The sequence below is a fragment of the Drosophila kikkawai genome, chromosome 3R (assembly GCF_030179895.1).
Source record: "Drosophila kikkawai strain 14028-0561.14 chromosome 3R, DkikHiC1v2, whole genome shotgun sequence".
NCBI lineage: Eukaryota > Metazoa > Arthropoda > Insecta > Diptera > Drosophilidae > Drosophila > Drosophila kikkawai.
Genome location: NC_091731.1, coordinates 9,370,628 through 9,391,171, shown reverse-complemented (window position 1 = coordinate 9,391,171; position 20,544 = coordinate 9,370,628). Strand labels below are relative to the sequence as shown.

The window sequence follows — 20,544 nt, the reverse complement described above, 5'->3', positions numbered from 1 at the left end:
GTTACAGTAGATTCTGAGTTATCGTGTACACCGACATGCAAAGTAACATTTTTTAAACTCTTTTACGCTCGTACATTAAACACCATACGACCTCCGTTCAACTAACTACGCATAACTTTGTCAATTTAGCAATGATTGAAAAAACTTTATCAAGATATTTAAGATATATTTGGTCATTCAACAATAGGTAGTCCCCCTATATAATTATAGATTCCTGGTAAACCCTTTCACGTTCGATTTTATTTTTTACAATTTCATCATTTATTTAAGTTACTTGCAAGCGTTACACAATCTTTTTGTTTTGTTTAATTTTTGCTTTACAATTTTACAACTTTTAATGCGTTGTACGGGGGAAATGCCGAAACTTGAGTTAAAACTTGAGTGATCAATATTATCGTAGCCTGAAGAGTAGGAGGAGGAGGAGGAGTAGGTCGGTTGTATACGTTAACAAAATTAAATAACAAACTATGAACTTGGATCGTGATTAGCCGATGGCCTTTGCACAGCAAAGAAGCATCTACTTGGCCGCCATGCGAATTTTGTCCTTCAGCAAATTGCGCAGCTCGGTAACCATCAGCTCGTGTGAGTCCTTAAACGTGGCCGAGACATCCCCGATAAGCGTGGCCTCCACCTCGGGCTTCAGCGACATGTCCGACATGAAGGAGCTAAGATCCCGGGGTAGCACAGGCGCCTTCCAAGTGCCTAAAGATTGAAAGTAGAGGACAAGATTAGGCATTTGGGGATACGATGGGGCCGAGCTACTCACGGATGGCCGAATCACAGGCCTCCAGCTTATGCTTGAGCTGGCGCATCAGCTCGTGTACCATCTGGCCGCGCTCCTTTTCGCTGATTGGTTGCGGGCCGTTCTCCTTGTTGTCCGCCGTTCTCTTCTTGGTCTTGGTCTTTGAGCTGACCTGCAGCTTGTCGTTCAGCACAGAGAGTAGAAATGCGTAGAGGGATAAAATCTATGGGGGAGGAGTTTCTGAATTGAAATCTTGAAATGTTGTAAGAGAGTCCAGTGCCCATAACTTGCCTCTAAACTGGCGGCCACCTTCTGCTGCTGCTCCCGCCGGTTCCAAAGGCCGTCCGTGCCGTTCCCGTCGTTGCACTCGGAGATGGTCTTTACACACACATCCATTACTACGATGACGTTCTCGCCCACCCGCTTGCATTGCTCGGCTAGTTTTCCGGATCCGCTTTGCAGGTCGAGCACCAACTGGGACAGGTCATCGAAGAACCGTTCGTAGGGCAGATCGAGCAGCAGGCGCAGGCGCGTGGGCAGCAGGTTGACTAGAAAAGTTTGCGGCAGCGGCTTGTAGTTCATCAGGCGCAGGCGTTGGAACAACCCCGTCCAGGATTCCCGCAGCAGCTCCAGGGTGGCAGTCTCCGTTCCCGCGGGCACATCTTTCGCACCCGTGCCATGGTACAGATCGATGAAGGAAGCGAACAGACGAAGCATTAGCGAACGCACCTGCAGCACCTCCACCTCCTGGTCAAAGGACTCCTTGCGCTCCTCCGCAGCATTCACTTGGTGCAACGGATCCCAGCGGATGATGGCATCCAAGTCCCGGTTGTCACTCAGTTCGTGCCAGGCAATTCGATCCTCCGCCGGCTCAATGCTCATGGCCGCGTAGGCGGTAAGGTTTTGCATAACGTTTCCATAGCAGCTCACCAGGTCACAGATCTGGGCCTCCACCGAGCAGGCGACATACTGCAAGCTGTTGGTCAGCCGCTCCTTGAAGTTCATGAACTCCTCCATTTTGGAGAACGTACAGAAGCGGTACGTCAAGGCAATGTACTCCAGCCGCTCCTTGTAGCTGTTGGTGAAGAACTTCAGCGTGGCATCGTAGACGGCTCTGGTGCCGGAGAAGCGGCCACCCAGTGGCAGCAGTTGACAGTGCACATATCCCATCGAGTCCAGTTGGATCTGCTTGATGTCCAGATACTCGTACATCTCCTGGGCACCCACCTGACAGCCAAACAGGTGGTAGATCTTCAGGCTTAGCAGCTTCACGTGGAAGTTGCTCGTGCTGTTCCGCAGGACGTACTGCAGCAGGCACAGGGCCTCGAACAGGTGATCGGATTTGTGCTCCCTCCGACTGAGGTCGTACATCACATTCGCCGCCAGCAAGGCATACGCATCCGATGGTCCCATCTCAGTGGCCAGCAGCTTCTTGCCGAACGAACTGCGGCCATGCTCGTAGTGCAGCTTGAGGGCCGTATAGAAGGCAATTAGGTGGTCAACGGGCAGCTCCATGTGTGAGCCGCACATGCGAGAGATTTGGAGGGCACAAAGGTGTTTCTGCATTTGCTCCTTCTGTTACGACGATTCCCTTTTGTTATTTTGAAACTGGGTAAACATCGTTTACTACTTACATTCTGTGGCAGCGACGTGGAACTGACTCCGCTCTCCAGCAGCAGCTTGCCGGCCAGTGCCTGCCGCTGCTTCATGCTGATGGAGGGCAAGAACAAGGCGATATCGTGGGTGCAGCAGGATTTGTCGCCGAACAGGTTGAAGTACTCAATGACCATCTCGTCAAAGTCGCCGATGAGCTGCTCCGCGGGCAGTTTATCCGCTCGCATGCGCTGGTGCAGCTCCAAACGCGCCAGATAGGGACCCCGTTTCTTGCGCTCCGAAGACTCAATGATGCCCTGCAGGAATTCCTGACACCTGGCCAGCGAATCCTTCTCTCCCTTCTCTTCTCCCTTGGACGAAAGTTTCAGCAGTTCAAAGGAGCTTTGGATGTACTCCTTGTAGTAGTCCCAGCGATCTCGGCTAGAATGATTGAGTAAGATTTACAGAGTAAATGGGTTTTTTGGGTGTACTTACTCGGCGTCCAGGAGTTGCTGCAGTAGCTCATTCAGCTCTCGCCAATTGCCAAGTTCCTTGAGCAGCTCAAACTTCATGCTGACCGGAGCACCTGGATAGAGCTTGGCGCACAGCTCGCCGGTGAGGAATTCCCATGCCTCGTGATACTTGTTCTGCAGCTTGAGGATGTGCAGATAGAGGAAGGCCTCTTGCTCCGTCTCTAGCTTGCCCTCCTTGATGTGCTTGTCGACCATGCGCTGCGCCAGTCCCAGGTAAATTTTTCTTTTCTCCGGCAGCGCCGATTCCGGCCCTCGGATTCCCTGGAAGACCACACTGATCACAGACCAAAAGTAGTAGGCATTTTTCGGCTGCGCCTTGTAGAGCTGCAGGGCAACCGCTTGCTGCGCCTTGTAGTCCTCCACGCGGACATGGGAGATGAAGAGGTGGGCGAGCAGCTCCTCGTTGCCCGGGTTTTGCTTCACCGCGTGCTGGTACAGCTCCACAATTTTATCCACTGTAACGAGGCGGAGATATAAGTAAAATTAGCAATAATAGCTGCAGTACAGGTATCTATATATTCAAATCGTTGGCACGCACTTGCCGCCGTCGCCGTCGTCGGACTAAGAGAATACGATTTTAATTAGTCGGGCGAGGTGCGCGTGCCAAGAAAAATACGAAAATATGAATTGTGGGCACTTCGTATGCGTGATCAGGGGCGGCATCGATGGGGACTCGGCGGATATGCGAATGCGGATGTTTTGATTTGAAAAAACAATTATTTAATGTATTTTATGCTTTTGGGTAGTGAAAAGCAAGTAATTATTTAATAATAATAATTTATTTAATAAATCTAGTTTCGTTGGCTTTTTCAAAAATGTTTGACTGTTTTTGCATTCTGGTTTATAGTGAAAATAAAACTAAAAGCTAAATGACCTTGTAATATTTTCTACAGCTATATGCTTTCGATACCCGATACCCAAGGCCTTGACTATTAACTTAAAAGACAAAACGAATTTCTTAACAGAGCAGTGATTTTGATTTTCAAATATAACAAGAAAGGAAGCTAACTTCGGCACGCCGAAGTTTGTATACCCTTGCAGATATTATTTCATTACATTTCAACTATACTTATAATGTTTACAGTTTGACAGTTACAGTTTTACATTCACACCTTTACATTTTCTCTACATCTACCGATCGCTCCTATGGCCGCTATATGATATAGTTGTCCGATTTTCATGAAATTTATACCAAAATTCTACAATAATAAAATAAGCTTATATCTCAGAGTAGATGAAAATACGTTGAAAAACAACGAAGTTATAATTTGTTTCCTATTAATTTCCCGATCGTTTCTATGGCAGCTATAAGATATAGTCGTCCGATTTTCATAAAATTTTTACCAAAATTCAGAAATAATATAGAATGGCCATATCTAAAAAATGGTGCAAAAATGTTAAAAAACAGCAAAGTTATAATTTTTTTTCGAAAAATTTATCGAACATTTGTATGGCAGCTATATGATATAGTCGTCCGATCCGGCCCGTTCCGACATATATAGCAGTGAGAGTATATAGAAGACTATATGCAAAGTTTCATTCAGATAGCTTTAAAACTGAGGGACTAGTTTGCGTAGAAACAGACAGACGGACAGACGGACAGACGGACAGACGGACAGATGGACAGACGGACAGACGGACATGGCTATATCGACTCGGCTGTTGATGCTGATCAAGAATATATATACTTTATAGGGTCGGAAACGTCTCCTTCACTGCGTTGCAAACTTCTGACTGAAATTATAATACCCTGCAAGGGTATAAAAATGAAATAAAAATATGATTTCTAGATATAGTATTGGGGGATTTTTTTTTTTAAGAAGAGATCAAACGCACCGTTTGAGACTTTATTTACTAAACATTTAATGTGGGTGGGAGAAAGATATATTAAAGGCTATTAACTTTTTACTGTATCATCAAATTGTAATCAGAAAACGTCCGCACAATTCTACATACTTTAAATAAAGAATTCTATGATGTCGAATGCGACATTTGTACGCATTCAAACTGAAAAAAGACTTTATTTGAATTTTACAAAACATAAAACTTTTAGCAACTGTTCGTTTTCAAGATAATTACAAAAATGTAAGGAATTCTCACGCGACTGTAAAGAAATCATTTTTTTGAATAACCAGCTCAAGCACTGATTTCAGCAAAACTTGATGAAAGATAGTAATGCATTAATTTTTAATGTATTAAGTATACATTAAAGTATTTTGACTTAAAATTGTTAAGTAGTTATTTTTGAATTGAATTTTAATCCACCGTACTTCTTGTGTTGTTTTATACTTCAAGATAAATTAGAAAATAAAAATTTTATTTATTTATTTATCTAAAGCTAACAAATAGTATTAAACTAAGAGCTAACTATGGGTAAAGAGCCATAGCATCTAAGGCCTTTGGCTCGCGGTTTGTGTTGGTTTAGTTGTATTTACATTAATTACATTGATACAATGAATAGATATTTACAAAAGAATAACATAAACATACATACATAGGTGGAATCATACATAATTTATATTTACAGCGGCTTCATATTTTGTAGGTAATTTTACAGTTGTCTAGGAACTTGAGGATGTTTTTGGAGTTTTTATTTGAGGGGTTGGCTATTGTGGAGATAGGGTCAGGGTTGTGGAGGAGTAAGGAACGTTGTGTGGTAATGGCAGGGCAAGTGCAAATGATATGTCGAAGATTTACTTCGGCATTGTTGCACATTGGACACAGGTTGTTTTTTGTTTTGTCAATATAGTGAGCGTTTGTTAAGTATGTGTGTCCAAGTCTGAGTCGGGTGATGATGATTTGCTCTCTTCTGTTTAGGGAAGAGTTTCTTAAGGGCTGGTTTGTTGTTGATAATCTGCTGATTTCTTGGTACCAGTCAGACGTGCGTAGTTGTGATTGTTTTTCAAGAAGTGATATTTTTAAGAAATGAGATATATCGTTTGAGTTATAGTTAGCGGTGTACGTTAAGGGGGATTTGGTGGCAAGTTTAGCTGCTTTATCAGCGCTTTCATTGCCCACTATTCCCATGTGACTAGGGATCCAGATGAGTTTAATTTTCGGAAAGTGTTGGGTGATCATGTTTCTAATGGAGGCCGGGTAGTGAGCGTGGTTGTTTTGGTTGGTGATAGCGGAAACTGCTGATAGGGAGTCGGTGCAAATGGCATATTTGCCTGGCAATTTTATGTAAATTTGCATGGCTTCCTGGATCGCTATTAATTAAACAAATCATTTTTGAGGTCTTTTAAATTTTTGGCCGCGGTTGTTCTTTCTGGAGAATTACCCATATGTCAATACTATTAGGAGATCCTAACCAAATTGTAAATTAAACTCGCTTTGCATTTAATTAACAAAAAAATGTAATCAAATTAAATAACTATAGCTCTTGTATTTTATAATATATATAAACAAACATAGTTAGTTCGTGTTGCCTTCTGATGTTGCTCTCAAGTCATTTGATTATAACGTAGTAGGAATATAATAAAGCAAGTTATTGCTTTAAAATAATCATTTTCCTATTAACATGGGAAATATATTGCCAGTTTTCCGTTCGAATCTAATCTCTCACAGCAACAATGGCATTCAATCTGGAGAATTGGAAAAACCATATTAACGTAGTTCCGGTCACACTGTGGCTAATCCTAAGGCTTCTGATAATATGCCTTATCTCCACGAATGAACATCTTTAGCCGGATTAAAGAGGTGATATTTGATTTATAACGTAGACCTCGCAAAGCGCAAATGTAAAACTAGAGTCATCTAGTTAAACCATCTAGTAAACCAACGATTCAAATATTACCTACAGCTCATAATCTTTTTTTGTCACTTAAACAAAAACCTCGTACGTACGTTGTTCCATTTCCCGGTAGCAGAAGGATAGCACCTGCAGAGTCGAGTCGTCCGTGGGCTTCTCTTCGGCGACGGCCTGCAGACAGCCATGGCTCTCGTCATAGCGCCCCAGCCGGAGCAGGGAGAGTCCCTTCAAGGCACGGGCGCAGAGCAGCGTGGGATGCTTGCGCAGCAGTTTCTCCGACTCCTGCAGTGCCTTGCGGTTGTTGCCCACCTCCAGGTTGTCTGCCAACGAGGTTAAACTTGGTTAGTCTCTGGCACGCTCCCTCTTGGATCCGCTGATCCAACGACTCCTCCACTCACCGTAGACCGGACGCAGTCGGCGCTCGAACAAGGCCGAGTCCATGCCCTGCTGCTGTGCCATGTTATGTTATGCTGCTATATGCTGCTAACCTAATTACAACGTGCTGCATGCACCTCGCACGCCTCCTCCACTCGCTGCTGGGAGATTTGATTCGCTCTCCGTGGTTTGCTGTGCGGCACGCTGCCGACTTGGGTGCCTGGGCTGTTTGCTTTTAGCGGCTCTCCTTGGGCTGCCCACGATGCTTGGGCAGTTGGGGGGCGGTCAAGGGGCTCTCGGGCACTCGAATCACTCGCTCGAAAACTAATTAAATGCTTAATTTCATAGAAATTAGTGACTCTAAATTTTATTCAAAATAAAAAACCTCAGACTGCATATTCAGAGCGGAGAGAGCAGGCGCTCGGTATTTTCGCGGGTATTTCTCTAGTATTTTCCGCGGTATTTTCTGGTAGAAATTGGTAAACGTGCAATAGGGGTACTCCGGCAAAGTGATTTTTGACTGAAATCACAATTTTCAATATTAAAAATAAAAAATTTAATTTAAAAGTTCCGTTTATTACATAATTTATATAAATTTAAATTGTAATTTTCTTAAAATGAATAATAGCCATAATTGTAAAATATCATTATTAAAAATATATAGGGAATAAACATTTGGAATGATATATTTATAATCTTTGTTTTTTTTTTAATATAAATATAAAATATTGCTACATTAAAAATATACATAAATTGTCCATGAATACCCCTAATGTTGGGTTCTCGCCAAACAGCTGACTGCTAGAGACGTGCCGATACTTGCTCACGACACGCAATCGCAAGCGAACGATGAATGGCAATTTAGAGTTAATCAATTTATTCGAGTGCTAATTTGATAATTTTACCTTTGCTGGCGGCTGGCGCACCTGACGCGGCAGTAAAAACCTGATCGAATCAGAAAGAGTGCGAAACAGCGTGACTCACGCACATGCCACGCATCTGGTGGCAGTTCGCCCATCCCTAGCTGCTGCCCCCGAAAGACGAAAACACGTAAAGGAATAAAATGTATAGTTTTTAGCAGCAAAAGCGGTGCGCGGGCTCGAAACCAAAACGTTTTCAAGTATTACACTACCAACTAAGCAACGATCCTCCTAGTGACATAGTCTAACTTTACGCCGCGCACCGTGATCGCTGCTTTTTATCGCCTTTCCGCCTGGCCACCGCTACATGTCCATTTTTGGTGAAGAATTTCTCGCCAAATTCTCACCCGCGGCCGGACGCAATGAGAGATGAGATTTAACTGGCTGAGCGAGTACGTGGCCAGCATCTCTAGCAGCATCGATCGAGAGTCCAGTCCCTGGCGGCAACTGCAGCAGCAGGTGCAGCAGCTCACCTTCACCCCGCAGGCCATATACTGCCGTATCAAGTCCACTTCCGCCGAAGCACTGGAGCACGTAGTGATCGCCTGTGCGGTGTACTTGCTAGTATGCCTTGGCCTCTACAAGCTCACCTTCTGGCTCTCCACGCCGCCGGCTGGCGGGGCGCACAACAACAACAATGCTCCACCGGGATCCGGAGACGAGCGGGAGTCGGGTGGACTGAAACAGGCTCTGCAGTCCGGACTACGGCTGCGTAGCGTCCGGCTACCAAAGACGACGCATATGGAGCGCGTCCTGCTGGTAACTGCCCACCCGGATGACGAGTGCATGTTCTTTGGGCCGCTGATCTACTCGCTGACGCAGCGTCAAGGCTGCCAGGTGTACATACTCTGCCTGTCCAACGGTGAGAGCTAGGCATTAATGACATCATTTCCTATAATCGCCGTAACCATTGATAGAATGCATATGGAAACCATTTACGACTCTCAAAATCGACTCTGAATCTGCATATAGTCTTACGGTTATTGTTTTGGCCATTAATACAGTCTCGGATGATATCCAAACTAACATTACTGAACTGTCAGGGGCTTGGTTCGATGGAAAACATAATCAATTAATGCATTTTTTGTTTTAGATTACACAAACGAATGTATTTTTATTATATAGCCAAAACGGTTGCACCTCTACGGTTTTGGTTTAGTTTTTCACCGGCTATTAATAGATATTCAAAACCAGAACCGAAATTAATTTATATCCAAGAACCCATCACCGAAAAGGTCTCAAAAACTCTCAGAAAGACCTACACAGACTGTAAATGGTTAGCTTCAGAGTTGTGCAATTACCTTAATTTACAATTTGTGTGGTTTAATCTGAATTTATGTGATTTATTGGCCGAATAATCCAAGTCATTTCCTATGAACAGGCAACTACGAGCATGCCGCCAAGCTGAGGCGCCAGGAACTGTGGCGCTCCTGCTCCAAGCTGGGCGTGCCCGAGTCCAACATCGTGCTGATGAATGCTACCAACCTGCCGGATGACCCGAATGTGGACTGGCGCCCGGATGTGGTGGCTAGCTTGATACTCCACGCCGTCGAAAGTCTAGACATCCAGGCGATATTCACGTTCGATCGCGATGGCGTCAGCTCGCATCCAAACCATTGCGCCGTGTACTATGCGGCCGCCTCGCTGTGCTTGGCCAACCTTTTGCCCAAAGGTGAGGAGACGAGGAGGCGTGCGAGTCACGCGGGCGGCGATGGGCAGCAAACAATGGGTGCATGTTAATTGGCGTGCCCATCTTTGCTGTTGTCGCTATTTATAGCCCTAGATATTATAGTATAGAGCAATTTTTTATGTACATATCATCATCATCCCGTTGCAGATTGCAAGTTCTACACCTTGGACTCGATAAATGTGGTCAGAAAATATCTGTCCATTTTCGATCTGCTGTGCACGTGCTTTATGTCAACGCATTGGTATGAAATTCTGGCCCGATTCGCAAGCTTTGGCCCCTTGAATTACATTGCTTGTGGTGTCTTTTTTAGGTGCATTCTGAACTGGAAGGAGGCGGCCATTGTGAGGAGTGCCATGAAGGAGCATCAGTCGCAGATGAAGTGGTTTCGCTGGCTCTACATCTACACGTCGCGGTACATGTTCATCAATTCAATGCGGCAGATAAATCTCTCGGATGTGGAATTGGAAATGCAGATACACGACAACTAACAATTACGAAAGGGGAAAAACACGAAACCAAAAGACAAACTACCTTCATTATCGGACGCAGAATGCGATGTTTTTGTTTTAGACTCTGACGATTCTACTAGTAAACAACATGTATGTAGCTACTGTTAGCCAAATGATCGAAAACAATTGGAATATATCAATATCCAAAACCAGGGAACAAAGAAGGAACCAGGCAGTAACCGCAACCGCAACCGCAACCACAAAACAGTCCATTAATTAGTTTCACTCATACAAAATGGCATATCTTTAACTCTGCATATTTATTAGTTAGCTCTAATTATTATTTATACTCAGTCCAAGCAATGTTCCAAAGTGTGCGATGTAGTCAAATGCTTTAAAATTAAAAGAGATGTATGCGTTATTATTCTAATTGTTAATGTTTTTAATTTTCGTTCTGTGTACATTCATTCCCCCTTAGCATACACACAATACATACCTTTAGCGAGTTTTGAATTTGTGTTCTTGTAAAATTGTAAAATAGTTTGTTGTAAGCAGCGAAGTACAATAATTTTTATAAATATATATTTATATGTATAAATATATGAATGTATGTATACATCAACAAATATACTTATGAGCCGGAGAAAATAGAACATAGAATGCTGTTAAATATTTATTTATATTTATATTATTTTAATGAGCGCACTTTCAAATTAATTGTTTTATGGGCCAAACGCAGAACTCTTAGTAAAATGCGAAGCGATTTTTGTTGCAATTGAAACACTAAAACTTGTTTTATTTTATTCAAGGGATGTACATCGAGAGTCTGATGTGATATATCTATCTATATTATATCGAAAGTATCGCAAAAAATAATGATTTGTTAATTTAATATTTAAATACAGATATCGACAGACTGTCCGCAAAATTTGTATGTCTTACCGATTATACATATATAAAACGTCTTTCGAAATACATTTTTTCTCTCTTTACAATTGTGATGTATCCCAGGAAAGAACAAAAAAGAATGAGTCCATTTGTTGGATTGATGTATGTACTTTTCTGAAAATATTATACTCGATCCTCGTAAGAAAATCGGGAAGCTTACTTACGATTTACTTAATATATTATTCTTATTTGTTGGTAAATATTGGTCTAAAGAAAACTTTTGACGCAAAATTTTGCTTTTTTGGGCTTTCGACATCCTCAAATTTCTTGTTTTTGGCTTAAACTCGCCTAACTTAAGTAAGCCAAATTTTATCAATTAAATTCAAGCGAGGAAAGAATGCTGGCCAATCCGTAACTCTGATATAGTGATCATTTATGAAGCGCTGGGTCTCTCTGACATGGTGAATAGGTGTATGTATTATCTTGATTAAAAACAAGCAGGGACCGTTAATAATGATTATTTTTCAAATCAATTTCAATATTTATCTATTATCGTCAAATATAGAAATATAAAATTATATTGGCGAAAATCTACATACCATAGTAAGTTAAGTTTTATTTTGAGTTTTTTTTTTATCAAAAATAAATTGTAATTTTCATTTTTATTTATTTTTTTACTCACATACTTTTAAAAATAAAATAAAACATATGGGCATTTCCACAGAATTGTCAACCGCGGCCAAAAAACTAAAACTTCCCTAAAATGTTTTTTTTCCAAGATAGTAACATTAGGAAAAGGTCAATTGATTAAATTTTAAGGGTTTTATCATATTCTAAAACAAATTTCGAAATATTCGAATGCATATTCGCGCAAACACAATTTTTCATTATTTTGATGAAAAACATCATAAAAATGGGCCTGTTTTCTTTTGATAATTACATCCAAACCGAGGCATTATGCTTTGACTGTTGTTTACTAACATCACAAGAAGAATGCAAAAAGTCGAAATAAAATGGATACAGCTCTTCTAATTTACTTAAATAGTAAAAAATTACATGAAAAGTATGATGATAAAAACAGTCGCGTGCGACCTGTCGCGTGCGACACCTTTTTAAAATTAAATAAAAAATAAACAACGCTAAATTTCTGATTGTAAATAAAAGCATATAAAAATGATATTATCGCATAACATTTAAAGCCAGCCGTTTCGCTAAAATCAGTGTTTAAACAGCCGCGTAAAGTGACTTCTGTCTAAATTTCTTAAATTTGAGCATAGACTCAAAATCAACACTAAAACCAATTATAGCCCTAGGCAAGAGCCAAGAGCGACACCATGGAAATGCCCATATATATTACCATTTAATTTTTATAATATAACAACATACATATAATGATTAGGGTACCTGAAAACAAGATCTCTTTCTCTTGCTATACTTTTTTGTGTTCTCCACTGTTCATCTTGGAAATGTCAAGCGCAGACCAAGCGTTCCAGGTGCATGAAAGGCTCACCAAAATATTGCGTATCCGCCTCCGAAACTGCGTTTGGATAAAGTAAGTGGAACCTTACGAGAATATTTCCAAAGGTGCCGAAACCCACCTGGGCCAAGATTAAAGTTCAATATTGAATAACGATGCAGAATTGCCGCTTTGTGGAGTCTTCCAGAGATATGGATTACACCATATTGATCTAAATTTTAGAATAATTTGCTGATGAAGCAACGTTGATCCGCGATATTTATTTCACTAAAGTCATCTTCGTTGTTAATTTGTTCATTAATCCATTTTTCTCGTCGGATAACAAATATTCACAATATAACAGAAACTTTTAACTCTCTTCGCGTAAAAATTGAAACATGTAGTTTTGATGCAGTTTTAGGCAAGCAACCTATCAGCCTTTTTCTACTGCTAATGGATCCAATCAAAAACTAGGAATTCAGATTAGCAGAATTCATTATGCTTCAATTCTGCATACTTTTATTTGTTGTAATTTTCCTACGAGGATCGAAAGTAATATTTTCGAGGTGTCGTATAATTGTATGCAGGAATTTAGTAGGAAAAGGCAAATCGATTTTGTTTTTCTTATTATTGAAACTCTTAAAACTGAATTATTTTTTTCAGGACAGCTATTTAGTTTGTACAATGTTACTCAGAATTTCGACAATATTCGTCCAAGGCCCCATTTTCTGCACAGTTAACAATGACTTTACCCAGCCCCATATTTGACTCGTGCCGCGCCGACCGGAAGGCCTGGTCCGCTTCGCATAAGGGGTACGTGGCCGTGATGAACTTCTTCATGCACGCCTGCCTAGAGTCCATAAGTTGCAGGGCAGTGGGATACCTACAGGGGGTAGTGAGAGTTAATTGCTTGTTTTATATATTCATTGTTAGTGTATTTACATGTTGGCGGATCGAAAACTGGGTATCAAGCGGATATTCTTCATCAGAACATCGAGTGCATTGAAGCTGGCACACTCGGAATCGCACTCTGATAACACACATACACCACACGGCTGCAGGGCCATAACTGCCAGGTTCATCGACATTGCCGAAATGGAGCAGTTTATGACACAATTGGGCCAGGTCTGGAACTTACTGTAGATGGCCTCAAGAACTTCGCTGAAGAGGCTGCTGTTGTCGAACTCGACAGCATCGAAGCCAAACTCTCGGGAGATCACATCGAGGGCGGGACCTTTGCATCCGGCAAATATTATCTTCCTGGCTCCCATTGCTTGGGCGCAAATCGCCGACGCTACTGCCGTGGGGCAGGTTCCCAGAATAAGGGCATTGCTTGTGGGCCTTATGTTGCCCTTGAAGCACGCTTGACATCCCAAGGCTAAGGTTTGGGTTAGAGCTCCCTCCTCCATGCTTATTGATGGATGCAACCGGTGACAGAGGTCAGCCGGATGCGTTTGAAAGGTCCTCAAAAATCCATTGTATACCAACCCGGCACACATGTTGTAGAGCCCCTGTTTGCAGAGGTCGCAGATGCTGCAGGATAGTGCAGATTCGACAACCACACGATCTCCCACTTTCAGGTGCTGGACACTGCGGCCGACTTCCTCCACGTATCCCGTGGCATCGTGACCTAGAGACATAGCTTCTGTGCAACGGTTGCCGTTTTCATAGACATGGATGTCCGAGCCCGAAATTGCCACTGAACCTGTTCGTATAAGGACATCTAACGGGCGCACAGGAGCGATATTATTAAGAATATTAGTTTACGATTCTACTGTGAACTCACCGAAATCTCTTGGACTGGGTTTACTCATTGGTATCAGTTCAACTTTGAAGGAGTCCGAAATACGCAAGGCGTATCCTTGACCCTTTGAGAGGTGCTTGTTTGGGTTCAAATCGGACGGAGATGGTTGAATACTAGCCAGGGGGCTGAAAAACCTTTGCTGCGATTGCAGATGTACGGCAGCAAACTGGCCAAACAGCCTGCCTACTCTGCGTTGGGAAGTGAAGTTTTTGGTGGTAGGTCAGCATTCTATTAGATATCTACTCACTCTTTTTGTCCTTGTTACTGCGGTCGCACTTCTTCTTAGGGAACTTGACTTTTGAGCACTTGCCGGTGCAACTCTTGACGCCGCAGCTGCCGTCGTCTTTAAAGCAGTCTTCGCGAATACCCGTTCGCTCCTTGATATCCTTGCCCCTGCTTTTGGGGAATTTCGAGTCCAATTTTCCGCACTTGCCACCAGACTTCTTTTTCGAATAGTCTCGACGCAAGATTGTCGAGTTAATAATAAAACGGGCTGGAGGACTAACCTTGTGTACCAGCCGTTGTGTCAAGGGGACCTTTGGAACGGCGACACGGTAGTGACGGCGCAGAAGTGTCGAGAAGACAGGGAAACGAGGACCCTTAGGGCTGGAATGCGATCCGGGCTCGGGGAAAGCCTGGTTCAGTGCCGTGGACAGGTAGCGCTTGTTTGGATTATGATTCCTGGCGAAGGTCGAAAACTTGCCGCCCTTGCCATCTTTGCCGCCTTTCTTAAACTTGGCACAGGGGTCCTTCTTGGCTTTCTTGGCATTGGGGTCTTTCTTTTTGTCTTTTTTTTTCTTCTCACTGTCCTTGGCACAAGGGTCATTTTTTTCCTTGTCGTCCTTAGCACACGGATCTTCCTTGGCACATGGATCCTTCTTTTCTGCGTCCTTGACACATGGTTCCGGTTCGGCCTGGGTCGAAGCTGTAATCTCCGTGGTACTTAGAGCCTTCTTGGGCGGCTTTTTCTGTTTTTCGTCGGGTCGCTTGCAGGGATCCTCCTTGCAGGGGTCGTCAATTAAAGGACACTTTCCGGGACACTTGCGCTTTGGCTTGACAGGTGGGTTCTTGCACCCATCCTTGTCCGTGGGCACTGGCAACTCCAAAGGATAGGCGAAATTCGCCTGAGGCTGCTGATCAGCAACCCCTATCTTCTCACGCTGATGTTCTACTTGCGCACTAAGCGCCATCAATTTCGCATCTCCCTTGATAAGCTGCAGACTCGTGTCCTTGGAGAAGCCCTTCTCCAAGGCTGTGCTGCACAGGTTGGCGGCCAGCGCGGTGAGGTGGTCGTTATATCCGGGCATCTGCTCGTCCGTCAGATTCAGCTTCTGGGCATCGATCTCCACGACTCCCGAAATCAAGCCATTGAACCTGAGCGGAACCGTTTTCTTCTCCTCTCCAGGCGAGCTCATCTCCACTTTGGTATGCATGCAGATCATGGGATCCTGGTTGTTCACAGCATTGTCATTGCTGGCGAGGGCATCGCGGAGGTTGGTCATGTCCATCTCAAAGGAGAGCTCCATTGACGAGACTGCCATATCGTTAAGACGATCACTTAGATCCTGTGGAACATCCACTTGAACCTCGTCAATGATGTCGTCCCCAATGGTAGCTTTTTTGAGGTCGGCTTCCACGGCCGAGAATCGGGTAAGGGGTTGGGCGTCAGGTTGGGGGCTAGGTTGGGGGTTAGGTTGGGCCACGGCCGACATAGATTTGCTGGTCTTCAGTGGCGAGCTTCCAGTTTTTGGATTACTCAAGGCATCCTGCAGGCAGCCAACCGCCTCCTGGCGCGGCAGGGTCGTGCTGAGACCAAGGTGCGCATCAAGCGATGAAGTGGCCACTGCATCGGCTGTGGGAAAGTCATCCCAGAATGCATTATCCTTGGCAGTGGCCTCGAGTTTGGCTTCTTTTTCCAGCTTCGCAGAGTCAACCTCCTGGAAGGCCTCGTTCAAGGCGTTGTAGTCGTCGACCATACTGCTAGAAAAGGCTTCAATATGGTGCGCGTACATGCGCAGCTGGTTGATTGCCTCAAGGGTCTCCTTTAGGCCGTTGGCATCCATGCCGGCCAGGTTCAAAGGAACAATCACGATCTTGAGGTCCTTCTCGTCACCAGCCTCTGGCGTAATTAATCCAACGGGCAGGATCTGGGCGGCAGTGTTGGGTGCACCAGAGAAGCTGATCCGCTTGCGCAGCATGTCGATGTTTTCGGTGATGTTGAAGACATTGGAGCTCTTCTGCGAGTACCTCTGCACCCGTATGTGGCCGGAGCTCGACGAAATCGTGATCTTCGTCGACAGACATCCAGAGGAGGCAGAGCTAGCTAGCTCAAAAAGCCTGTTGGCACCGAGCAAACTGCGCGGGCGAAAATGGGGAGCATGGTAACTGATGCATCGGGATATCTGCAAAAGATTCGTATTCAACCGGTTAGTCCGCAAGCAGCCAAGAATACCACGCATTGTTAGCTATTATAAACTTTTCAATTTTGGTTACTAAGAAAATTTAACTTTTGAATAGAAAAGAATTTTAAAAAATAGACGAGTGTTTAGTGTAGAACGCACTGAAAGAGAATAAAATAGAAGCCAACTGACAGCAAAACCCAAGGCCTACTGACCTCATAGTTTGGGGCATATTTTTGTGTGCTACCTGGTGCTTTTTAGCTGAATTTACACCAGCTAATATATCTGTGAAGCGTAATAACCAGTAGCAAAGTTTGCTGACAAGCTTTCGTGGTGGATGTACAAACAACTTGCTGCAGCTTTTTTCTAATCAGACGAGCCTCCGAGTAAGCACTGTTAGACAAAGTCGGAAACGGCTCTATTTTTTCATAGGCAGATTTCTCCCCTCGGCCTCTCTACACCCACAGCGTTAACAATGGTCCCTGGCACACTAACATGCATTGTTCTAGATACATAAAGAGCCTCCCAGAAATTCCCTTTCGTTGTGGAACCGAATTAGACTATACAATCGGCTGCACTTTTTTTTTGACAACGTTCAGACGCAACCCAGAATTAGCACTGTCGACACTCACCTGTATAAAACGCGTAATTCTACCAAACAACCTCATACTTATTAATTTACTAAAGTTGCTTGATCGAACTGAAATTTTGAAATTTAGAATTTAGGCCCAGAAATTTTATTTTAAAATACAGGAAAAGGCTCTAAAAGCTTTGAGCTACAGTTTTACACTGTTTAACGTGTTATGTCGAGCCCCAAACTAAAAGCTGCCAGCCCACTGCGATCTATGAAATGTGCTTTATTTTCAATTTAACTTCAAATCGATCTTAGTAGTCTATGAGTGTATTCATTGATCGGCTTATTCCTTTCCGATATTCTGCCGGTCTCAGCTCTCTCGAAAGTATGATATGATGTATGCGATGCCTCTTATGTTAGGCTCAGAGAACCCTCTGTTTGAGGGGCCTCTAAATGCATATTGAATTAAATTTGGGTACTACAATTGCTTGTACTTTATCTGCATATTAATTGATTATCGGCCGACCCATTGCCTTAAGCTGAGCTGATGGTTGGTCACCCAGTCAAGTTTAGTTTAATTTTTGCTTTTGCTGGCAGCGGTTTCGGTTTCGGTTTCAGTTTTGATTTCTAGCCAAGAGCTAGAGCTTTGGATATTTCATTGACAATGTTGCGTTTGTCCAATTCCTCATATAGTTCCCTATGTTTTATTGTGTTTTCGAATGTAAGCTTGTACTTGGCATTTTAATTGATCGCTATCTTTGTTTATGTGAAGCTTTAAATATGTGAATAAGCAGAGTTTGGTAAAAAATTTACCACACTTTCGGTTAAGGATATGTTCAGCATAGGATACTATGGATGTCTATTGACATCTTCCTATAAGATATGTAGATTTGTATTTACGATTTTAAGATCCACTGACAACTTTACAGACAAGTTTCCCTCGTGTTCAGTGTTTATGGTGTATTTGCATATGTTTTAAAGAAATATTTGTAAGTTTTACCCTTAGTGCCAACTGGAATCATTTATAGAGAACGGTATCTCCAGCTTTTTAAAGCTCAAATTCGTATCTTCATTTCTGTGAAACATGGTAGTAGCATTTTCTTATGCGTTTTTCGACCAGTGAGGATTTAGTTAGAATATCAGTATCAACAGACAATTCAATGACGACACCCGATATCATACCTCCAAAATTTCATCTCCAATTTGTAGTACTCTCATAACTGGTAGAATAATTTCAAGGTCCAGCAACGCGTGCGCGTTGAGATTTGAATATAGAAAGCCTCATTATCAATCTTTTTAATATTCAGCAACGTACATATTGAAAGGCGGTCATTAAGCGCCAATTAAAGATTCCGTTTCTCCCTATATCCCTAAACTCTATCTATATCTACGTCTATATTTGTAGTTGGTGTGGCTCTTGCTGCTGACGACAACGACGACGTCTGCTAAACCAACAGACCCCAATGATTCCAAGCCGGGGATGAAGCATGTGACTGTCTTGGTGAAGCCAATGAATAAACCCCGCGAGGAGTTCGATTTTGAGCGGAATGAGAAAGAGGCCATCAATTCAGCCCACCTGCAGCAACTGTTTGGAAGTTTGCTGCAGCTGCCGGGTTCGGGAAACTCCAGTCTGCAGGTCACCATCGATACTGATGATGATCCGGTCAGTGAGCGCATCACGCTGGACGATGATATGGAGAACACTGGTGAGCAACATGAGCAGCAGCATCGCATCAAGCTGGCCATTCCCGTTCTGGAGCCGGTCAGGCACCTTATAAATACGGTAGGCGGTGGCGGAGTGAACGAATCCCATGTCAAAAGCAACACCCACCGCCTGATTGGACACCATGGTGTGCATGAGCCGCATCATTCCAGCGGAAATGCCAGCTCTCCGGCCATCGAAACAGAAGAGGATAGGGAAACGGCGATCGACAGCACTGGGTTCGATGTCCTGGAGACGCTGGGTACGGCGGGCACAGTGCTCTGGGGCATTCTGCAGAATCTCCGGAAGCTCTTTGCGGCCAGTGCTGGGAATGCCAGTTCCGCGTCCTCGGGCGGCGGAGGAGGACCGAATTAGGCCGCGCCCCGGAGAGCTGTGTTCTGTGATTAATATTGGACTTATGTGAAATGGGATTTTTATCACCTTTTTAATTACTAATAAAATAAACGAACTCCGAAAATCATATTTGCAAATCCAAATAAATATTTTCTTGAAGGTTATATATTGTCTGGCACATTTCAGCTCTTCATTATTAATCAATATCGAATTTGCATCGCCAACAGTTTATGTCATTCAGTCGTATAGGAAATCCCGTGATTATTTTTTGAATTGACGAGAAATTGGAGATTCTCCAATGATTTTCTCTAACAAAGAGTATGTTCCGAAGAGTGTGCATGGCGCAGGCTTACAAAATCTATAAAATAACAAGAAGGGAAGCTAACTTCGGCACACCGAAGTTTGTATACCCTTGCAGATTGGTTTTGATGTTTATATTATAAATTTAAATGCTGAAAACACTCACAAAACAGAGTTTCATTACATTTTACTTTTACTTATTATGTTTACAGTTTGACAGTTAAGGTTTTACATTCCCAGCTTTACATTTTCTCCACATTTACAGATCGTTTATATGACAGCTATATGATATAGTTGTCCGATTTTCATAAAAATTTTACCAAAATTCTGAAATAATAAAAGAAGCTTATATCTAAAAGTAGATAAGAATATGTTGAAAAACAACAAAGTTATAATTTTTTTCCTATTCTTTTTCCGATCGTTCCTATGGCAGCTATAAGATATAGTCGTCCGATTTTCATAAAATTTTTACCAAAATTCTGTAATAATATAAAATGGCTATATCTCAAAAATGATGCAAAAATATTGAAAAACAGCCAAGTTATAATTTTTTTCTAAAAATTTATCGAACATTTGTATGACAGCTATATGATATAGTCGTCCGATCCGGCCCGTTCCGACATATATAGCAGTGAGAGTATATAGAAGACTATATGCAAAGTTTCATTCAGATAGCTTTAAAACTGAGGGACTAGTTTGCGTAGAAACAGACAGACGGACAGACGGACAGACGGACAGATGGACAGACGGACAGACGGACAGACGGACATGGCTAGATCGACTCGGCTGTTGATGCTGATCAAGAATATATATACTTTATAGGGTCGGAAACGTCTCCTTCACTGCGTTGCAAACTTCTGACTGAAATTATAATACCCTGCAAGGGTATAAAAATAAAAGTATGCGTATGGGAGAATACTTTTTATACCCTTGCAGGGTATTATAATTTCAGTCAGAAGTTTGCAACGCAGTGAAGGAGACGTTTCCGACTCTATAAAGTATATATATTCTTGA

The 20,544-nt window shown here is 42.8% G+C and overlaps 4 protein-coding genes across 8 annotated transcripts; 2 read left to right on the top strand and 2 right to left on the bottom strand.

Moving 5' to 3' along the window:
• Window positions 1–237: 237 nt before the first annotated feature.
• On the bottom strand, window positions 238–7,408 carry psidin (phagocyte signaling impaired). Of its 3 annotated transcripts, XM_017164909.3 has the most exons (7): window positions 7,018–7,408; window positions 6,715–6,939; window positions 2,831–3,323; window positions 2,377–2,776; window positions 1,034–2,317; window positions 767–965; window positions 238–702 (listed from the first exon to the last, which is right to left on the bottom strand). In XM_017164909.3, exons 1-7 carry the CDS (start codon window positions 7,076–7,078, stop codon window positions 518–520), a joined length of 2,847 nt encoding a protein of 948 aa, XP_017020398.1. In that variant the 5' UTR covers window positions 7,079–7,408; the 3' UTR covers window positions 238–517. The 3 variants fall into 3 exon arrangements, with proteins under 3 accessions (XP_017020398.1, XP_070142789.1, XP_070142790.1); XM_070286688.1 differs by lacking the exons at window positions 6,715–6,939; window positions 7,018–7,408 and adding an exon at window positions 3,407–3,553; XM_070286689.1 differs by lacking the exons at window positions 6,715–6,939; window positions 7,018–7,408 and adding an exon at window positions 3,506–3,521.
• A 470-nt stretch (window positions 7,409–7,878) lies between these two features.
• On the top strand, window positions 7,879–10,710 carry PIG-L (phosphatidylinositol glycan anchor biosynthesis class L). Of its 2 annotated transcripts, XR_001770660.3 has the most exons (5): window positions 7,879–8,776; window positions 9,296–9,586; window positions 9,752–9,845; window positions 9,915–10,203; window positions 10,267–10,710. XR_001770660.3 is itself a non-coding variant. In XM_017164990.3 (4 exons), exons 1-4 carry the CDS (start codon window positions 8,284–8,286, stop codon window positions 10,090–10,092), a joined length of 1,056 nt encoding a protein of 351 aa, XP_017020479.1. In that variant the 5' UTR covers window positions 7,879–8,283; the 3' UTR covers window positions 10,093–10,710. The 2 variants fall into 2 exon arrangements, 1 of the variants encoding a protein (XP_017020479.1); XM_017164990.3 differs by having other exon boundaries at window positions 9,915–10,710.
• A 2,296-nt stretch (window positions 10,711–13,006) lies between these two features.
• Window positions 13,007–17,402, bottom strand: LOC108073406 (uncharacterized). 2 transcript variants are annotated; one of them, XM_017165016.3, is made up of 5 exons: window positions 17,233–17,401; window positions 14,449–16,603; window positions 14,184–14,384; window positions 13,340–14,120; window positions 13,007–13,280 (listed from the first exon to the last, which is right to left on the bottom strand). In XM_017165016.3, exons 1-5 carry the CDS (start codon window positions 17,266–17,268, stop codon window positions 13,085–13,087), a joined length of 3,369 nt encoding a protein of 1,122 aa, XP_017020505.1. In that variant the 5' UTR covers window positions 17,269–17,401; the 3' UTR covers window positions 13,007–13,084. The 2 variants fall into 2 exon arrangements, with proteins under 2 accessions (XP_017020505.1, XP_017020514.2); XM_017165025.3 differs by lacking the exons at window positions 13,007–13,280; window positions 13,340–14,120 and having other exon boundaries at window positions 14,211–14,389; window positions 17,233–17,402.
• A 362-nt stretch (window positions 17,403–17,764) lies between these two features.
• On the top strand, window positions 17,765–19,364 carry LOC108073315 (uncharacterized). The gene is made up of 2 exons (XM_017164879.2): window positions 17,765–17,895; window positions 18,580–19,364. The coding sequence occupies exons 1-2, from the start codon at window positions 17,839–17,841 to the stop codon at window positions 19,249–19,251; spliced, it is 729 nt and encodes a 242-aa protein (XP_017020368.1). The 5' UTR covers window positions 17,765–17,838; the 3' UTR covers window positions 19,252–19,364.
• Window positions 19,365–20,544: the final 1,180 nt, after the last annotated feature.